The sequence below is a fragment of the Pelodiscus sinensis genome, chromosome 1 (genome assembly GCF_052426305.1).
Source record: "Pelodiscus sinensis isolate ZL-2025 chromosome 1, ASM5242630v1, whole genome shotgun sequence".
Taxonomy (NCBI): domain Eukaryota; kingdom Metazoa; phylum Chordata; order Testudines; family Trionychidae; genus Pelodiscus; species Pelodiscus sinensis.
The window spans coordinates 97,308,872-97,330,497 of record NC_143052.1 but is presented as its reverse complement, the minus strand read 5'-3'; the positions used below and the strand labels follow the sequence as shown (position 1 = coordinate 97,330,497).

General features: G+C 41.7%; 1 protein-coding gene across 7 annotated transcripts in view; it reads right to left on the bottom strand.

Annotated features, from left to right (window-relative positions):
• LARGE1 (LARGE xylosyl- and glucuronyltransferase 1) overlaps window positions 1-21,626 on the bottom strand; it is a 499,616-nt gene that overhangs the window by 29,434 nt on the left and 448,556 nt on the right. For 6 of the 7 annotated variants that reach the window (XM_025178894.3, XM_025178889.3, XM_089781534.1 and 3 more), the window contains 2 exons: window positions 11,757-11,920; window positions 5,015-5,293 (listed from right to left, as the gene is read on the bottom strand). In XM_025178894.3, the coding sequence (XP_025034679.1) occupies window positions 5,015-5,293; window positions 11,757-11,920 (443 nt within the window). The remainder of the gene's footprint in view (window positions 1-5,014; window positions 5,294-11,756; window positions 11,921-21,626) is intronic. The other variant, XM_025178891.3, reaches the window with a different exon arrangement.

Below are 21,626 nucleotides of genomic sequence, written 5' to 3'. Positions count from 1 at the left end.
GAAGGCTGGGTTAAGTTTCTAATCTACCAATAAGACATAGGAAAGAAAATAAAGGTAAATTTCTCATTACCTTTTTTTTTTGGTAGCGTGGAAAGTGATCTTGAAGAATCCACTTAGAGGTCAAACTAACCCCAAATACAGCCACAGAACCTTTCTTCTTCAAAATGATTACAAGTATTTAATAATTTCCACAGCCTCATTGTTTGGTTGGTCAATGTTATCACCTGCACTTATTGTATGGAGAAACTGGGGTTTAGGGTCAGAGGTGTGATTGCAGCTTGTGTGAGCGTACCTACACTAACTTTAATCTAGCTAGTGTGGCTAAAAATAGCAGTGAAGTAGTGGCAGTACAAGCTTCATGGGCAAAAGTGACCATGATATGATAGATGTTATGATTTCAAGGAAAAGAAGGCAAGAGAGCAGCAGAAAAAGGCCAATGGACTTAAAAAAAAAAAAAAAGAGACATTAACATTACCAGAAAATGGCTAGCAAAGGTGCCACGGGGAGAAAATTTAGGGGAAAAAGGAGTTCAGCAGAGCTGGTAGTCTGTTAAGGAGACAGTATTAAACACACAACAGTAAGCTATCCTGACACAAAGGAAAGACCGAAAGAATAGTAGGAGGCCAAAAGGGCTCCCTTAGGAGTTCTTGAATTGCCTGAAAATCAAAAAGGAACTAATGAAAGGTGGAAACATGGATAAGTTGCTAAGGAAGAGCACAAAAGAACAGCCTAAGCATGTAGGAACAAAATCAGAAAGGCTAAGGCACAAAATGAGTTACACCTAGAATATAAAATCAAATAAGAGGATGTATAACTACATTAGGAGTGAGGTAAGATGAAGGAAATGTAGGCCCACTATTTAGTGTGAAAGGTGGACTAATTGCATGAGGTATTTAATGTCTACTTTGCTTTTCTCTTTCCTGAAAAGGTTAATTGTAACTAGATACTTAACACAATTAACATTAACCTAAAAGGGGAAGGAGCACAAGACAAAAAAGGGAAAGAAGAGGTTAAAGAAAATATTTACATAATTTAAATTTATTCAAGTTGGCAGGGCCTGAGGAAGGTTATTCTAGGATACTTAAGGAACTAGCTGAAGCAATCTTGGAACTGTTAGGGTATGTCTACACTGCACAGTTATTTCGGAAGAAGATATTCTGGAATAGTTATTCCAGAATAGTTATTCCAAAATAGCTTATTTCGAAATAGCACATCTACACTGCAGGGAAGTCTCAAGATTAGTCCGAAGCAGGCTTCTCTAATGTAGATGTGCTATCGCGATTTAGAGCTCCAGGAGGCATTGGGGAGAAATAACTTAGAATGGCCCTGGTGAGGGGCTATTTTGAAATAACAGCAGTGGAGTATCTACACTGCCACTAGTTCGAAATAGCTATTCCGGAACAGGCGTTATTCCTCGCAGAATGAGGTTTACAGATTTCGGAAAGCCATCCAAAATTATTTTGAAATAACAGAATGGCTGTGTAGACACTCACGTTGTTATTTCGAAATAACGCTAGTTATCTCAAGATAACAATGCAGTGTAGATGTATCCATATTGATTATTTTTGAGGGCAGGCAAGATTCCACATGACAGGAAAAGGGCAAATATAATGCTATCTTTTAAAAGGGGAACAAAGAGGACTCAGAGAATTATAGACCAGCCAGCCTAACTTCAACACCTGGGAAGATACGGGGACAAATTATTAAACAATCAATTTGCAAGTACCTAGAGGATAACAGAATGCCAAGAAATAGCTAACATAGAACTGTCACAAACAAATCATGTCAAAGCAACTAAATGTTCTTTGACAGAGTTACTGACCTAGTGAATGGGAGGGAAGCTGTAGATAGGATGTATCTTCCTCTTAGTAAGTCCTATGTGGCATTCTCATAAGTAAACCAGGGAAACATAATATGGATGCTTACTTAACTATTTGAAAGATCATACTGAAAAAGAGAACTTATCAATGATTTACTATCAAATGAGGGGGATTAATCTAGTGGAGTCTTACGGGGGTCTGTCCTTAGTCTGTTGCTATTCAATATTTTCATTAATGAGTTGGATAATAAGTGCCACAGAAAAGCCCAGAGGGAAATTAATAATTCTGTTTTCAGAACATACTTTGAATAGTGTGCAGTTATGGGTTACCCCAAGCTGGACGGGGCTGAAAGCACTTGGGAAGACAATGGAGGCTGGTGTAGGGCAGTAGCAGATGACCCTCTCATGCTCTCCGCTGAGAAGTGTGTGTGCTTGCCAAGTGCTCTCTGCTTCCCTGTGGCTCCTGTCACTGTGGGGAGTGCAGAGGGCCTGACTGCTGCTGCTTTTCCATGCTAGGCCCCCATCCTTGAAGCCATGTCCTTGGGTAGTGGGACAGTGATGGGAAGGGTCGGGGCTAGGGTAACAGACCCTCCCTACCCACCCTGGACTGGATTATGCAACTTCTCTAGCCAGGGATGACTCGTGGGCTGGGAGTTTGAGACCGCTGATGTAGACTGTTGATATACAGCATTCAGTATGGATACATCAATGTATTATCAGAGGGACTTTCTCTTTATGAGAGCCAGGACTTAAGCATAATTAGGGTTGCCAGGTGTTCGGTTTTGAACCGGATAGTCCAGTATTTGAGCTCTCTGTTCGGGAAACAAATTGAGAAACTATAAATGAGAAAATATAAATGTCCAGTATTTTCTAAATAAGATGTAATAAGATGTAGATTGTGATATAATGTCAAGTGTGTCCGGTATTTTTGTTGAAACCATCTGGCAACCCTAGGCACCATATATCATTTCTGTTAGCCTATTATGACTCAGTGTGGGGGGACAGAAATGAATGTGTGCATGGACAGCCCTATTTCTGCCATTCAGATGCGTATTACTAATCCACTACTACAGACGGTACCAGTATGAATCCAGTGAAGAAGCACATGGCGGTCACCATTATTTAAACCAAGACTGGTAACTTGCTATACTATTTTACTTAACACTGCTCATTAGTTGACAAAAAAGCCCTTCACAAAATCCCTTTTGTAAAGGGACAGAAGTAACAGATTAGCCATTTTGAACTCCTTGAGCAACAGGGAATCCCAAGTAGAGTCTGGCTGGTGCGAGAGATGCATGCACATTTGTGGAGCATCACACATCAGCTACAACATTCAGTGTAAATCTTCTCACTTCCTAATTGTGCCACTAGGTGGGACTCTCCATTTACTCATCTGAACCAAATTCACACACCCCGGAAATTATTTCTATCCTTTAGTGTCTTAAATACATCTCTCCACATTATCCTTCTGCTCCTGCTCTCTTCTTGCCTTTTAGTGCTGGCTGCCATTACTGTGCCTCTGAGCAGTGGGAAGGAATCAGCTGCTTTCTCTGGAACACATGCCAGTGTCACAGCCGCTGGGGCCACTTTCAGAGCTCTGACCCGAAGTCAATCTGCAGAAAGCATGGGGCACGTGTCCTATGTGACATAGGCACCTAAGCAAAGAAAAGCTAATAATAATAATCACTTTGCAATTCCTGGGAGGGTTGTCTTGGGGCAAGGCTGATGACAGAAAAGAGGCTGGGCCCCTGGAAAACATGGGGAGGGGGTAGTTCCAGGCTCTCCCAGAAGGGGTGGGACCTTGGATGTAAGGGGGGCTGAGGGCTAGTCTGTACCACCAGACCTTCTGCACTGCTCAGACCACACGGCCATGGGTTCCAACAGCAGTTTAAAAGGGCCCAGAGTGCCAGTTTCTGTGGTAGTGGTCTGGGAGCCCCAGGCTCTTCTAAATCGCTGGGCCTCAGGGCAAGCAGCTCCCTTTGCTCCCTGCTTTGGCAGCCCTGTTTTGGGTGCAGGGGCAGAATTGTTTTGTGACGACTGCACCATACAAAGGCAGAAGGAGACACAGGGATAAACTGATGCTGACATCGGAAGATGTAACTCCACTATTTTTGATGCAGTTAACTGCATGTACACGCATATGAAAATTTACAAGGTGAGTAGGACTCAGACTGCATTCAAGTGGTGCCGGGATCTTTTACAGCCAAACAACTCAGCGTGTATCTGTGTGGGAGAACAAAATCTTAGTGAGTTGTAAATTTGAAGTGAAGGCTTTTCTGAATCAAGCCCATTTGCAGAAATGTGTATTTCTCTTTTATACTCAGAGAGCTTGGATCTATGCAATTAAATTGAATAGCTGCGTATCTGGAACCCTCACTGGATGACTTTGAGAAAATGTTATCCATCTTTAAGAGAGACAAAGAGCAAAGAAAAAACTGAGACTCTACAAGGATTCAGGAATTGAAATCCTTCTGACCAGAGGGTGTCCTCCTTTTCCCACATAATGGGACCTGGTAGTAAGCCTCTCTTTGCAGAGAGAAAAAGTTTTCATTAAAGGAGGCTGTGTTAAATGATCAGAGGTTCAGAATTCACTCAGTCAAGTGTCTTCACATTCATTACTATACAATACACATTCAAGTCACCCCTTCCAATTTCAGTACACTCATTATTCTGTCTTGACAAGTTCTTTGTCTTTCAATCACATGTCAAAACAGCGTGGATCACAACCCCATTTGCAGGATACAGTGCTGACTGGGTTAACAGTACCTCACAGGTAGAGAACAGTGTCAGTAACATTTTGCGTGTTTCTTCTGTCACAGACATCCTAGAATCTTGCACACCAGAGAAGGAAAAGACCTAATAGGTCACTCAGCCTGTCTCCTTGCTGATACAGGAAACTACTGCGTATGGACTAGGGCTTGGTCCAACTACCAGCAATGAGGGCCTTGTACCAGGTCCCTTGGAACTATTCCCATCAAATAGATCTCACTGTTTGTCTCAGTTTCCCCTTTCTTCACTTCATCCAATTATGTCTAGATAAAGCCCCTTCGGTCACCCTAAATAATTCCTCTCCCCTGCCTGGTGTTCACACATTTCTAATATTTTAAGCTATTATGCCTCACTTAGGGACTGATCCGATTGTTTCACTGTGTGTGTGAGAATGCGGGTATATGAACAGCCCCACCCTATATTTACCTGAGGTACTCGTAGAGTCCATACATGGGCAAGAAGTCAATGTCAGATAAGAACATGTACGGTGTGCTGATGTGCTTCATGGCCACATTCCGCAGGAGATTGACAGGGTAGAACTGGCCCTCCTTGTACACTATATGGTACCCAACATTGCGTCGGCTCATGAGAACTTCTGAGCCTTGCGCATAGCGCAGGAATTGCTGGGCCTCTGCGTCAGAAAGATAGAGTGCCAGGCTGATTGGACCCTCCCAATGTTTGCAGATGGCTTCAAGCATCTGGAGCCTGAAAGAAGAAGGGGAAGAATCAGAAAAGGGAAATGAACCTCTCCAGGGCTCTTCCTACCAAAGGCCATGGTGATGATGCATGACAGCCTGCACAGGTGAACTCCTGCATCTATGTGAAGTCCCACTGAAGTAAGTGAGGCTTTGCACGGGTGCAGGGATCTGTCTGTATACTTCCACTTACAGATGGGCGACTTACAATCCAAGGTGGTGCTGCGTGACTTCCACTGTCGTAAGGGTGACCTCAGTAAGATTTTGTAGCTTCTTTTGAGTAACATGTGGAAAGGAACAGATGTAGACACTGATAATGCACTTGGCCTGCTATACTACTACAAAAGCCCTGAAAGGGCAGAGTCCCATAAGGTTTTGAGATGGAATGAAATTTTAAAGCCATACAATGTGATGGATTGGCTGATTACTGCATTTTAGGAGAATTCCTACCAACCAAAATCACGCACTTAAGGACAATGTCACAAAGATGGCACATCAACAGAAATGAGATGGGGTATGAGGGAATGTGTGTGGGACATGGAGTGGCAGGGGGGTTGGACCATGGAATATAAAGAGAAAACATTTCAAAGAGAAGTAGCTTTTAAAGTATCAATTTGTATAATTTGTAATGATTTCTCTTCAAGTTGTTTTGCCATAGACTTTTAAAAATAAAACTTATTTATAATTTTTTAAACTCATACACATGTATTGACATTATTGACACAAACAACAGAGATTCCATACACAAAGCTAAATTAAATCCCACCGGGTCAAAATGCTCTAAACAATCCAGACTGTTTTTAGAGGGATATATACAAATTAAGATTTAACTCTTAAAAAAATACAAGCACTGTTTAAAAAGCATCTTTAGTTAATGTAAAGTGAAACAAATCTATACTGAACAGCAAGGTATTCTATTCCAAATCAGAAAGAATAGACTAGGAGTTCGATTGTCTTCCCTACCACCTTCCAAATCTCCACATCACAACATTTCCCCCCATTAATATTCATACAAGACACAAGAAAAGTTTTCTGCATCACTGTAATCAAAGGAAATAATTTCCCACTCCTACGATCTCCCTAAGCTTTGTAGCAGAAAGGAATGATGTGTTCATACCAGCAAAATATAAATTCTGATTTTTATTTAATAGCTTTTTCTTCCAGCTTTGAGTGATCCTGATGACATCCAGGAAGATATAAAGCTTTTTCCACAGATTACTGTGACTAGTCCATACCTGGTGCATTATTTTCTTTTTATCTATTATTGAAACAAAGGTTATTATCAGGCTGCAACATGCAGCTGTATTAGAGACATAGATCGATAAAAAAGACCTTAAAGGTACATGAAAGGCTTTAGGCTACTGGTTTTAGAAACCATAAATAAAACCTGTATTGTAGCTAAGCAATAGAGAAAAGCATACTTTTTTGTTACACAGTGGAAACCAATTAATCAGCAAAATCCTATTAATCATCACTCAGATAAAGGACACTCTTGCTTAAATGAGAAACTGCCAGGGAACAGGTGCAGAGAAATGCCTTTCAAGCACTCTAAGCAATGGACACATGGCACATATAACTCATTTAAACGGCACGCCTGATGATGTCTGAAAACTTTACATAGTAGTTAGGAGGGAACTGTTTCTGTGAATTTAAATTTCCCCTTGTTGAGTTCTGCTCACTTCAGGATATTTTGACTCCTGGGGGAATTCCATGCCACTAAACAAGCACAGAATTAATGTCCTCCACAGATTCCTCCTACCCTGCAGAATAACTGATTCTAACTGGGAAGGTGAAGAAAAGCCATAAAAGGGATCATGCTGCAATTACACCTTTCACCCACCAGAGGCTGATGTGGTGCTAAAAAAAGAGAGCAGATGGCTCATGTGCCAGAGCAGCCATCCTGGGCCAGAGTGCTTTTTTATTGCACCCTGCCTATAGGGCCAGAGGGGCAGGCATGGAATATGCAGGAAATCAACAAAAGGGGGGGGGGGGGGCGTGTCACATAGCCTGGGATTTAGAGGGCTAGTGGGAGGATAGATTTGAGCTGGCAACAGGAACTAGTGGAGTGATAACATTGAGCCAGGGTCTAAATGAGAATGGTGGAGCAGGGCCACATGGAGATTGGGGCTAGGGGTGCCAGGACATATGATGAGAAGAGAGAATGTTGGTGCAGGGACACTTGGGACATAGGCAGATGTGCCTGGAGGAATGAGAGAGGATAGGGGTAAGCCAGGGTCTGTATTAGGGAGGCAATACAACTCCCTAGAAAAAAAAATCCATACTTCTCCCACCCATATCTGACAACTCTCCACGTTCACTCTCCCAGCCTCCTTAGCAACTACTTCCCTTTGTCTCAGTTCCTCCACTATCCCTGGATCCTCTTAGCCTTTGCACTGCTTGTAGGGGTGCAGGAAATAAAGTTTCTGTATTGCAGTTTAAAAGAATTATTACCCAAAGTTCTGTGTTCATATGCCAACTAAGGAATCTATTTGTCAAAAAACATTTTCCGAATCTTTGTTGTTGTTTGCATTGTTATAGCCATACTTGTGGACAGGTATTTTGAAATACATTACCAATATAATTGAAATTGGTGTGATTATATTGTTTCAGAGGGGTAGCCGTGTTACTCTGTAACTGAAAAAAACTTCATTTTTTGAGGAGTAACGTTAGTTCGGACTAAGGGCTTTAGTCCGAACTAACGCGTCCCGGCACGCACTTCCTGGTTCGAATCAGCTGTGATTCGAACTAGTGCGCAGGCGAGATCGTGTTAATGAAGCGCGGGATATTTAAATCCCCACTTCATTAACTACTATTTGCATCCCTAGTCCGAACCTAAGGTGCTACAGGACTATTAGTTGTTTTTTAAAGTGATTATATTGTGTTATTTTGACACATAAATTATGCAGAATTTGAAGATATTGTGTGCAGAATTTTTATTTTTTTTGGGTGCAGGATTCTCCCAGCTCTGTAATGTCTTTCTAAATGACACGCTCAGATCCTACACAACTTATTCGGCTTGATGCTGGAATCACTGGGTGACATTGTATAACCTGCGTAATGGGTCAGACAAGACAAGGGGTCAGCGCGCAATACGATTTTCAGTGGCACGCGAGGGTGGAGGAGTGGAGAAAGCCCCGAGCCTTGCTTTGGGATCGGGGAAAAAGCCAGAGCCACGAACATCTCAGCACACGTGATTGCGCTCCCCCTTCTCTGGCTGGAGAAACAAAGCAGTGCACCGGTGCACTGCCTATAGGCTTTTCCTACTGCTCCACTGGCCAGAAACTGGCCAATGGAGCATCTGGAAACCATGCCTGGGACAGGGAGCCTGAGAGCAGCATGAGGGGCAAACGCAGACCTGACTGCCATCTTTCCTGTGAAGGACCTGCTGCTGCCATGGCTGTGTCCCTGCTGATCTGCGCACTGCTCCGCTTCCACCTCATGCCACCCATGCACTCGCACCTGCTGGAAAGCCCCGTGTGGCCGCTGGAGTCTGTTGTCCAGGTGCTGGCAGGCTGGATCCTGGCTGTACTCCCTGCGCTCCTGGCAAGACACAGCCTCCATTCCAGACTCGGCCCATGGGCCGCTTATTCCATGTGTGGAGCCATGTCTGGCTGCCACATGGGAGTTACTGCGACAATAAATAAACCCTGAAACAGACACTGGGGAAAAAAAGTGTGTCTCAGACCCTGTAACCTCACCCCAATCTCTGTGCTGAGATCTTGCGCTTCCACCCTGCTCCTGCCCCCCTCCCCCTGGCCAGATACGTATCCCTACCCTGCTCCTTCCCCCTCCCCTCTTGTCAGACACCCTACTCCTCAGCCTGATCCTGCACCCCACCTCTCACACAGGGCCTGCACCCAAGTGTGGGGAAGCGTGCATGCGCAGCTCCTCCCCTCTCCAAGCTGGAGCAGAAACCAGAGTAGGTGACCAGCAAAGCACGCGGTGGAGAGAGTCCCTCCCCTGCTCCTGGGAGAGTGGCACGGCCCAGGACAGGAGGGTTAAATCTTGGGATGCCACTTCGGAAAGTTTGCCAACCCCTGGACTAGACGATCATAATTGTTCCTTCTGGTCTTAAAGTTTACAAATTATGGCTTCTAAACCAAGAAATAAAATTTCATTTTTTTAAATTGCTTTCGTGCAATGATTACTTTTAAAGCAGTTTGCGAAGTTAATATCTCCCAGCACAATATAATTTATGACAAAAGAAGATGATCTGATGGTACATATTTGTTTCCAGTAGGGTCTATGTCAGTCAAGAGGATTTTACAGGGCAACCCCTCTATAAGTTGTCCCGGTATACATCCGTTCTGCACTAAAGTCATTGACGCGTCTGGGAACTGATGTGTTACAAGTCCTCCCATTCCCCGCTCTTAAGTTGTGCACAACACGCCCCCCCCCCCCCGTCAAGTCCTCCAATCTGCGCAAATGGAAGTCAACTGTGGGAAAAAAATTCCCCATTTTAAGTTGTTTCGCTAAAAGTCCAAGTTTTTTGGATCATATCTTGGACTTATAGTGAGGACGACCTGTACAATAATTCTTCTTGTTTGTTTCTTTGTGATCAGCTTCCCCTTTAGGAATGCTTTTGCTATTTGACTCCCTCTTAATTCTGATGGGGGTGGGACTCGATGACCGCCTAAGGTCTCTTCCAACCCTATGATTCTTTGATTTCAAGCAGCAATACATTCAACTGCTGCCAACTGTGGGTTTATTTGTGCTCACTTCAGGCTTGCTCTGTCACAACTACACCTGAATGCTAAGGACAGACAGTGCCTTAGAAAGCAAAGGTACATTTCTAAGTAACACTTGCATAGCTAGTCAAACAATGTCCAGAAGAGAACACATCAGTCTGAAAGAGAACAGAGAGCAAATAGCAAACACCAATGAATGTGCCTCCTGCAGTAGCCATCTATTTTGGATTCTAATATGTATCTCTGCTCCCCTTTTCCCTCACCCCCCCAGCCTGCATGACAAATATCCGTAAACTTATCACTGAAATCATGTCAATCTTAGCCCCAGTGGGACTAGGTCTGGAGACACTGATAGCTGATGATTTGAGTTCCTTTTTCTTCTTACAATAGTTTGAAGGAATAATGCAGGTGTATACTATATAGCGTATCATTTATGTACATGTCCGTCTCTATCTAAGGCACTATTCACAAATCTCTTTAACTGCTATAGAGGAGCTTAATAAAAGCAGCTAAAGAAGATAAAAAAGGCAGCAATTGAAAGACATGAGGCAAAAATAAAATAGCTAAATGCTTCTTTGGTAAGATATTATTTATTGATTTTCGCTGAAAGACAGTATTTCCAACTCAAATCAATACATTATAACACACCAATGAAGCATGGAAGGATTTTTCCTGCACTGCATTGGAAGAGATGTTCTTCTGAATAAAACCATGCATCTCTGTCTATGAATAATGTGTGTGTCCCTGTGAGGATCCAGAACAGATGATCAGACTTTGCATCATTGCCAGTGAAACGGCAGAATTGCAGCTCATTCTTTGGAGTTAAATTCTGGAGGGAAAACACACGCATCCCAGCTTTACTAATTTATTGTGGCATTCACTCAGAGCTTTTTTTTTTTTCTACTCAAAGGTTTGCAAACACTTAAGAAATGTGTCTTAAATTAAAAATCGATACATGTAGCTCTGGTGAGCATGGCAAATCATAGCTGAAAGTGCAGCATATAATGCTGAGACGGTGGCTAATTGGTTCCACGTTCATTAGAAACTACTTATTTTTATACTAGTCTGCAAATGTTTTGTCAATCTGAATTCCTTTGGCCCTCCCTGACCTTCTGCTGGAGCAAAAGAGGTGTTGTACATGTGTCATATTGTGTTTTGTATGTGCTCTACTTAATGCAGCATTGGTTGCCTGTTCATATTAAAAGCAGAGCTTTTCCCCTCTAGTAACACATTGTGAAAGCAGCAAGAGCAGGGCGCGGATGCAGATTCGGACTGCAGGAAAAGGGAGACTGACTTAGGTCAAGTATCATCAAGGTGGGGAGTAGGGTTGCCAGGTGTCAGGTTTTGAACCAGACAGTCCAGTATTTGAGCTTTCTGTTCGGGAAACAAATTGAAAAAATATAAATAAGATGTAATGTAGATTGAGACAAGTCCTATGTACTGGCTTGTCAGGAAATTAGCTCTCCTACTGTGGCAACACCCCACACACAGTTCTCCTAACTTTTATAGGCTGTTACAAATCAGAGCACATAAACTGTGCTCCTGTAGTCCTGAGTTGTAGTAACCACAGCTATTCCAAACCTCAGCTTGTCATGAAGCTCTGCCAATGCATCTCAGTTCTTGGCCTAGTTCAACAGGGGATGCTTGCACTTTTCTTTGTTCTAGAGTGTTACTCCCCTATTCTCCCAATTAAAACGTCTCTAATACATGGCAGTGCTGAAACTCTGGGAAACTTCGTTGAGTTAGTAGGAGAGTTTCTGACAGAATAAAAGGGGCTTTCCCTACCTGTCCATGGAGAGCTGGGCCACCAGTGTTACATCAGTGTTGTCTGAGGCAGGTTCGTACTCATAATGTAGAAAATACAGATGAGTGCGATGGACGGTGAAGCGCTCCCGACGGAATTCGTAGCACAGGTCATCCTCATCCAGCTCGGACAGCTGCTTCTGAAGCTGTAAGCAAACACCGGGGATAAACACTGGGCATATTTCCTATTGCAAAGCATGGGGAATAATAAATTCTGGGGCTCCAGTCTTGGCACTACTGAATCACAGATTGAATGGAGGGTAAAAAAAAAGTTGTGGTTTTCTCCCAAATGTCATCTACTTGAGTCATAGAACAAGGGGTCAAAAGAAAGCCACTTACATTAGATTGGGCAGAAATGTATAGTATGACTATCCCTTGCCTTTCTGGATTTTTTGACCAGCAGTGAAACAGCCAACAACACAGGCATTTTAATTAAGAACATAAGAACAGCCATACTGGGTCAGACCAAAGGTCCATCTAGCCTGGTATCCTGTCTGCCAACAGTGGCCAATGCCAGATGCCCCAGAGGGAGTAAACACAATAGGTAATCATCATGTGATCCCTCCCCTGTCACCCACCTCCAGAGAAACAAAGGCTAAGGACACCATTTCTACCCATCCTGGCTAATAGCCATTGATTGACCTAACCTCCATGAATCTATCTAGCTCCTTTTTTGAACTCTGATAAAGTCCTACTCTTCACAACATCCTCTGGCAAGGAGTTCCATATGCTGACTGTGCGCTGAGTGAAGAAAAACTTCCTTTTATTTGGTTTAAAACGGCTGCCTATTAATTTCATTTGCTGACCCCTAGTTCTTTTTTTGTGGGAATAAGTAAATAACTTTTCCTTATTTACTTTTTCTACACCAGTCACGATTTTATAGACCTTTATCCTATCCCCCGTTAGTCTCCTCTTTTCTAAGATGAAAAGTCCAAGTCTTTTTAATCTCTCTTCATATGGGATTTGTTCCAAACCCCTAATCTTTTTTGTTGCCCTTTTCTGAAATTTTTCCAATGCCAATATATCTTTTTTGAGAAGAGGCAACCATATCTGTATGCAGTATTCAAGATGTGGGTGTATCATGGTTTTATAGAGAGACAATAAGAATTCTCTGTCTTATTCTCTACCCCTTTTTAAATAATTCCTAACATTCTCTTCATACACAATGACTCCAATATCTCTCTCTTGATTAGTTGTAGCTAAATTAGTCCCCATCATATTATATGTATAGTTGGGATTATTTTTTTCCAATGTGCATTACTTTACAGTTATCAACATTAAATTTTATTTGTCATTTTGTTGCCCAATCACTTAGTTTGGTGAAATCTTTTTGAAGCTCTTCACAGTCTGCTTTGGTCTTGACTATCTTGAGCAGTTTGGTATCATCTGCAAATTTTGCCACCTCACTGTTTACCCTTTTCTCCAGATCATTTAAAAATAAGTTGAATAGGATTGGCCCCAGGACAGACCCTTGGGGGACACCATTAGTTACCTTTCTCCATTCTGAAAACTTACCATTTATAAATTATCATTAGGTTTCAGAGTTATCACTGTGATGAGATGAATAAGGCAATTCACATCTCTCTCAGAGCTAGTAATTTAGACCGTCTGTAGACACAGGTAAACATCGCTGCTCTGAACTACATTAGGTTTACATATTAATATCTTCTTTGCAACTACAATAGTTAAAGACACATGCCTACATTTTGAAATGGGACTACTGATTTGAGGTGCCTAACCTGAAATACTTTAAAGGATCCTGATTTTCAGAAGTCACAGGCTTAGCACTCTGTGAAAATCAGGCCCTTTCAAGGTCAAGATGGGCACTTAAAAACAAAAACATAACAAATCAGTAGTTATTTTTCACAATGGATGCTTAAATGGTGGGGGGATAGGGAGGCAGAGGAGAGAACGATCAGCTTTTGGAACAGAAAAGTCTGCCAAGCCACCATGATCTAGCCCAACTGCACTCCTGTATCAAATTCTTTAAAAAAACCCAAACAACCGGATTGAATATTTTAACAGTGTTCATTGAAAGAGAAATACAAGCACTTAGCCTTTCTGGAGGAGACCTACAGAATTTAATAAGGCTGAAACCTTTAGGCTCCCATAGAAATTAAATAGGGCTCTATGGGAATTACTTTTAAGAACCCTAGAATTTAATAAAGAACAATGTCTTTTTATATCTTTTATAAACTACCCTATAAAAGTGCTATAATTCTCTAAGGGCACGTCTACACAGCAGGGCAAAAGTCGAATTAAGCTACATAACTTGAGCTACAACAATTGCGTAGATTTAGTCAAAATAGTTTAATTCGTCCTTTGGTGCTGTCTACACAGCAGGAAGTCAAAGGAAGAGCACTCTTCCTTTGACTTCCCTTATTTCTTGTGAAATGAGGGTTACAGGAGTTGGAGGAAGAAGTCCTCTAACTCGCCATTATTTCGAATAATGTTTTGCAGTGAAGACATGCTCTTTGTTATTTCAGTATAATGTTAGTTATTTTGAAATAATGCTGCTCTGTAGACATACCTAATAAATTAACATAGAATAATCTAAAAAAAAAAACTCTAACAAGGCTATCATCCTTTATTACTTTTTATAAGATTTTTCTATACAAATTAGCCCAAAGTGCAAGTCACCTTAGAGAGGATATGCTCTAGTGATGAATGGCTTACAAGCATTTATTTAAAAAAAAAGAAAATTGTTTTTTAGGCAGTTAAGAATATTTTTAAAAGCATCATTATTTTCACGAAGTGGATTTTTAAATGTCAGAGGTCGCCTGTGTTGACTCGATGGCAGCAGCAAATATGCTGTTTTCAGAGATGTAAACATAATTGTTGTCATCAGTGATGAAGCACAGAGCTGCATGTTTCCTTTTGCTGCCTGACGGAATAATTAGTGGTACCTTTTCGTATATTACTCTTCAATCGTCTCCTGGATAATTTGCCTTTGCAACGTGATCGAAAGCCCAATGAACTCAGTGAAAAGATTTCCCTTGATTTCACTGGGCTTTGGATCAGACCCTAAATCCATCACTGATCTCTGAAAATATGCTTCAAATGAAAATACGTTAAGAAAGATTATAATCCAAATTGTGCAGCCTTTACTCAGGCAAAATTGCCATGGAAGTCTAAGTTAGTTCTGCCTCAAAATAAATGAGAAATTCTTGTGTGTTTTGTTGGTGTTTTATCCATTTTACTTTATAAACCACCGTGCAGCACAGGCTCATTCACTTCATTTTCTTCAAACACAAATAATCTTTGAATTAAAAATCCCAACATTTTGGCAGCGTGACTAGATGGAATATCTTCAATTTGTTTTTCTTTTCCTCCCTCATAAAAAATGTTCATATTCCCCTATTAGGGCCCTTGATCAGCCTAAAGTTTAAATGATTAAAAGAAATAGTTACCGAGTATTTCCTACAGATAACTAAGGATCTTGCTTTATTTTACAAATGACTAGGCTGTAAGTTTGCAATTGCATAGCTGCTTTTAAGAACACAAGAATGGCCATATTGGGTCAGACCAATGGTTCATCTAGTCCAGTATTCTGCCTGCCGATAATGGCCAATACCAGATGCCTCAGAGGGAGGGAACACAACAGGTAATCCTCACGTGATCCCTCCCCTGTCACCCATTTACAGAAAAATGAGTTATAGGTGTCCATCATATTTCTTTAGGATTCCGCACTAAAAGGATATAAAGACTTAATTATGAGTTACAGAATAACATTTTGAGCTAAATTATAGCCGTGGGCTCTGTTGAGTGCTGAGGAAGAAACAGCAGCTTATGCTTCCAAGTGCTATGACTGTGAAACTCATACAATCACCAAAGATCCTGGTGTGGAGCACAGTGAGTATTAGAACTTTCATGCTCTTCCTCCTGCCCTTCCCAGAGCACAGAGGGCAGACATATCCTTGTTTCTGCTCTACCCAGACATGGTTCCTCTGAATCAGTTAGCAATGCCAATAGTTCCAGAGGCTCTCCTTTCTTCTCCCCAGTGTCAATAGCCAAAATTGGCTGGCTCCAGCTTTGGTACCGTAGAGGAAGGAATCAAAGGCATCCCCTGAATCCTTTCTTCCCTGCTAGGTCATTCACATAGGTATGGCCACAATTTGACACCTCATGTTAATAGTACTTAGAATCTGCAAGAAATGTGCTTATATGCTGTAATTACAGTTAACATACAACCAGGAAAGCAGTAACATATGACCTGATATATAGAAATGTCCCATGTATTGGGCTCAATCCTGTAACATGCTGAGACCTCTGGCCTTGATCCAGCAAACCACTTCATTTGCACAGAAACATAATTTTAAGAATGTGACCCATACCACTAAAATCTGTGGGACTCTCACATGCTTACAGGTAAACACGTGAATAAGTTCTTCACCGGCTCACAGCCAGATTGCTCAGCACCATACAGGATCAAGCCCATTATGAGGTAAAAGTCAAGCACCTTCCTCCACCTATTCAGTGCACAATCAGTAAAAAGTTGCTCATGGGATATGTTCAGAAAGCTTGTTAGCCTATCAGGTTCCTCTCTGATCTAACCTATTTTAATTGACGTTTCATTTTTAAAAATGAAATTACTACACAAGTCCCCAGGCACACCACAACTCTACAGACATCTTCCAAAGCCAAGTAACTGAGCAAAGAAAACCAGCCCCTTAAAGGTGGCTTAGTGATATTCCAGCACAAATACCCATCTTTTCTGACAACCGCCAATGACAAAAGCTGAAAAAAGAAAAATAAATGGGGAGTCCACATCCCATCCTATCTATCCAATGGAGGCTGTCTTTTCAGGAAGTCCAGACTATTAGCACTTTATAACAAATAGCTAATAACTACAGTGTGTTAAAAATTAATTAAAACAAGTATTAAGGAGACAATGTCAAGCTGAAAATTGCATTTTCTACCTACCGGTGTTATAAGCAAAACCAAGGAATACATAGCAGAAAAAGATTAGAGTGGAGGGGAAAGTCTCTGTTCGGACTTTTTATTTTGTGCACGTTCCAAAATTCTGGCCTAGATCCTCTAAAGTATTCTAGACACCTAATTCCCACTGAAATCAATGTGCGTTAGGCTTCTAAATACCTTTCATTGCTATCTCTCTCATGCACTTCTTGGGGAGAGAAGTGGAAGTTACACAAATGCTCTTTCCCTGTCTCCGTTAGACTGGATTTACTGGTGACAAGCAGCAGGACAATCCAGACTAAAAAGGGTGTGTCTACATAGCAGGGCATAAATCAAAATAAGCTATACAATTTGAGCTACATCAATTGCATAGCTTATTTTGAAATTGGGAGCATCAACAAAATACTTATTTCGACATACAGCACTCTTTCTCTGATTTTCCTTACTCCTCGTACCATGAGGATTATAGGAGTCGGAGTAGGAACTCCTGTAGCTTGTCAATACTGTAGCATCTGAGTGTCTCATGAAGTTGGTAGTATCGTCTTGAGCCTACCCAAAAGACTTATAAAACCCAGAAGGAGAGCAGAAAGAAGTCTTACCTTTTTTATTTTGAAGATGCAAACAAAATACAGATGATGATGCTTAATGGATGCCCCATCAGTCCATTTAAAACAAATTCAAATGGACAGTGTCCTTCGAAGAGATGAGTCTAAACTCTTAGAAGCCACGGGAATTCAAATTTGAGGCAAAGCAACCACAGACAGAATCTCCTGGGTTGAATTCAGCCATTTATGAATATCTTGTGGTGAAGGTGCTGAACTAGGATTCAGGAGTTCTGGGTTAAAATTCTCAGCTCTGACACACACTGTGTGTGTGACACCTTGCTACAAGTCATTGCTTCTCTTTGTGACTAATGTCTCACACAAATTGGTACTTTCTTTTTCTAGAGAGGCCTTTAACACACTGTGTTACAGATGATAATGTTTGATTGGTTAATGTTTAAGATATTTATCTCTGTGTTATTTTATTATATATATATACACACACACACACACACACACACACACACACACACACACACACACACCCCCACCCACCCACCCACCCACCAGGCCAGGCCAGGAAATTGTCTAACCTTAATTTTGCCTCTTTGGTAGTTCTCTAAAATATTTTTGTTATATTGTTTCTCAAATGACACAATCTTATCCATATCTACACTGTGTATATTCAATATTTACAGGCTGAGAATTTACAGGCTGGTTGAAAATTTGCAGCCATGTTATAGATCCATAAAAAGAACAGGCTAAAATGGGAATACTGATATATATATACACACAAAGAGCCCGTCATTGAACACAGTGCATCACCAAAATGATTATCTTAATATCTGCTTGTTGGAAAAAAACTCTCATCTCCATTATACATATAAAAATAAGCTTATTATAGCATATTTTGTTTTCCCTTAGAATGATAGCATGTGTTTCCCATTGGGAATATCTGATTAACATGATATTCTCCTTCCCGACAAGATCTTTTGCTACTGGCCACTGACCATGTAGGGCACACTACCTCTAGGGAAGAATTCTACAGTTTAAAAGCCATGTTTTTTTCACCCTGTGTATAGTAGCTATTCTCTGGAGAGAATCTGTGGTTGGAGGCAGCAAGAGCTTTCATTAGAGTCTGCATGTTACATGGCTCAGAAATGAAAATGGCAGAGAGCGGAGGGAGTGTGAGATGCAAGACGCAAAACAAAGAGACAGACAGACCCAAAAATAAAATGCATTTGCTAAATTACTTCTCTGGGCAGCCAGCTGTGGCATGTGAGCTGACTTCAGCTCAGGGAAAGTAGCCTTTGAGGCAGGGCTGGACTGACAGGCATACACAACCCAGATAGTATCTTTTAAGCAGTTCACTGAATTCTACCATAAATCCCCATAATTCCAGAACTAGTTGTCTATATATTTATGCTGCTTACTATCTGTGTAATAAAGGGTGGGATTGGAATTTACTGCACCCCTCTGCCATACTTCTTCCACTAATTCATTTTCTTAAGACTCTAACATTTCAAATCTCTGAGCAGCTTCAAAGAGTTTTTTTTTCTTAGATGAACAGACCACAAAAATATTTACTTCCTTCAAAAATACGTGAGATTTCCTCCCAAATGTTACCTGGTCCAATATCTAGGACTGCCTGTATTCCATATGGGATTAGTGATATTTTAAACTCTGCTATTTCATAACCAATCTGGCTAGAAACATCTGCTGTATCATAGTGGGGAGGAGGAAAACCACTTTTCCTAATGGTATATAACCTGGTTCACAAGGTTTAAAATAACACAAACATGTAACTGTAATTCATGTTTAGAAATGTATTAAGAATGCATTTTCTCTCCATCTGTTTTAGGTGCTTATATGATCTCCCCTTACCACAGAATCTGAGCACCTCACAATTGCTAGTGCATTCAACCTTACAACACAGCTCTGAGCGAGGGCAGTGTAATTATCCCCATTTTACAGATGGGGAAGCGAGACAAGGGGAGACTAAAGTACTTGCCTAAAGTCACATAGAACATTTGTGGTAGAGCAGGGAACTGACCTTGGATCTAGCCCTTAACTGCATAGTCTTTCTAAAACATGTACAGTTAAGATTGATAGTGCAAAGGCTTTGCAGTTGGCAAGAGAGGACAAATAATATTAGCACAGGGTCAAACTGTCTGCCAACCTTAAGTGGTGCAGCTTCATCAATGTAACTGCACCAATTTACACCCATAGACAACTTGACCCATAATGTTTAGTGCTTAAAAAATGTCTACATTAACTGCTCTCTGTAATGCAGCATAAACAGAAAAGATGATGGTGTGGGATGGTGAAAGCATTTACTTGCCCTTGTTTGTGATAATCTGCATAATGCATTTCTGGCTGCTCTACTGATTAGTGATAATGCCAGTCTAATCCCACGTCAATTAAACCTTTATTCCTCCTACACCATCACAAATTTTGTATCTACACACTGGGCCAAATTATAACTTCAGTGAAGCTGAGCTGCGATAAGGACAAGGATGACGGTCCACACTCTGAGCAGCAACGTCAGGAATCATTATACTGTATAAGAAGTAGGCAGCGTTCCCCTTCCCAGGGCAGCCATTCTGGCCTGCAGGAGACAAGGCCATAGCCTAGCCCGCAGTCAATCCAGAACCATCTTCTCTGTAGTCATGATGGGGCACTACACTCTGACCAAAAATGCCCCCTCTTCTGCAGCTGGTTAATGCTGCTGCCATTGCTAGCTTGCGCAGCTCCACCCCTGGAAGCGATGATGGGAGCTCTAGTGCAGAAAGGAAACCACGATTTTTACCACCATACAGTGCTTTCACTACCATTACCTCCCTTATAACAGAATTCAGATTCTGTCATCATGTCTCTCCCTTGGGAGAGATGAATGGGGTGGCTGGGAGTAACAAGTAAAGGTAGGAACAATGGAGAGCTGTAACTGCTGATGGAGAGCTATAACTGCAACTTATTATGCTAATAATTGTCTCATTGCTACCATGTGCTCTCCTTTTGTTTCCTGGAGCCACCTGGAGTTCCTCAGCTTATGCTTAGATTGAGGGCCTTTGGGAAAACAGTATGGCTGTGTCTACACTGGCCACATAACCTGTAATAGCTATGGAAATGAGAGAAGTCAGAATAGGGAAATGCACGGGGGATTTAAATATCCCCCGCGGGATTTAAATAAACATGGCTGCCGCTTTTTTCCGGCTTGGGGAAAAGCCGGAAAAGAGCGTCCAGACTGGCGCGATCCTCCGGAATAAAGCCCTATTCCGGAGGATCTCTTATTCCTACTTACAAGTAGGAAAAAAGCGGTGGCCATGTTTATTTAAATTCCCCGTGCATTTCCCTATTCTGACTTCTCTCATTTCCGTAGCTATTACAGGTTATGTGGCCAGTGTAGACACAGCCTGTGTGATTGTGACATTAGAGACTGTATCATAATGCACATGCACAAAAGGCACAGGCAACCTTAACCACAGCATAACACAGTAAGTGCTTTTGAATATAACGTCCTAAAACCAAACTGAATTGCCTCCTCCCCACCAAAATTCCATCAGCTGGTATCATATTGACACACACAGATTGGTATCATATTGACACTCACGGGGCTCCTCTACATGGCTGGAACCTTTAGAACCATGGCACAGACCTCTGCCACTTGGGCTAATGGAGGGCATGTCTACAGTAGGAAACTATTTCGAAATTACTTAAATCGACTTAACTCCCGATTTAATAAAATCAAAATAGTGTGTCCTCACTATGGGGAGGCCTCAAAATTAGTCCAAGGCAGGCTCCCTTAATGTGGATGTGCTACCTCGACTCAGAGCTCCAGCAAGCACTGGGGAATAATTAGTATGAATTACTCTGGGGAATAGTTATTATAAAATAACAGCACCGGAGAGTCCACGCTACTGCTATTTCAAAATTAGCATTATTCCTGGAGAAAAGCAGGAGTACAGATTTCAAAATAAGTGGTTTGTTATTTTGAAATAACAGTCCTGGTAGTGTGGATGCTCCGCTTATTAATTTGACCTAAGGGGGGTTATTTTGAAATAAAGCCCTAGTACAGAGGAGGGTGGAGTAATGCATTAACAGTAAGTTGCCCTCTTTCATGTGGACCAGCACTGGAAGGGGAGGAGACAGATACTTTGCCAGTGGATTTCACAGCTATTTGGTGACAGCAGGCCAAGGGTGATACCAGGAGCGTACTGGCAATCAAAATAGGCCCAGGAAATGGGTTGAGAATAGCCCTCCCTATGACATCACCCTTGTGTGCCCCTCAAGCCCCACCCCTTGCATCACATCCGGCATGTGGTGCAGGTAGTGGGTCAGGCTCTGCATGCTGCATATAGTGCGGACGCAGAGCCACTCGGAATGAGGGGCAATG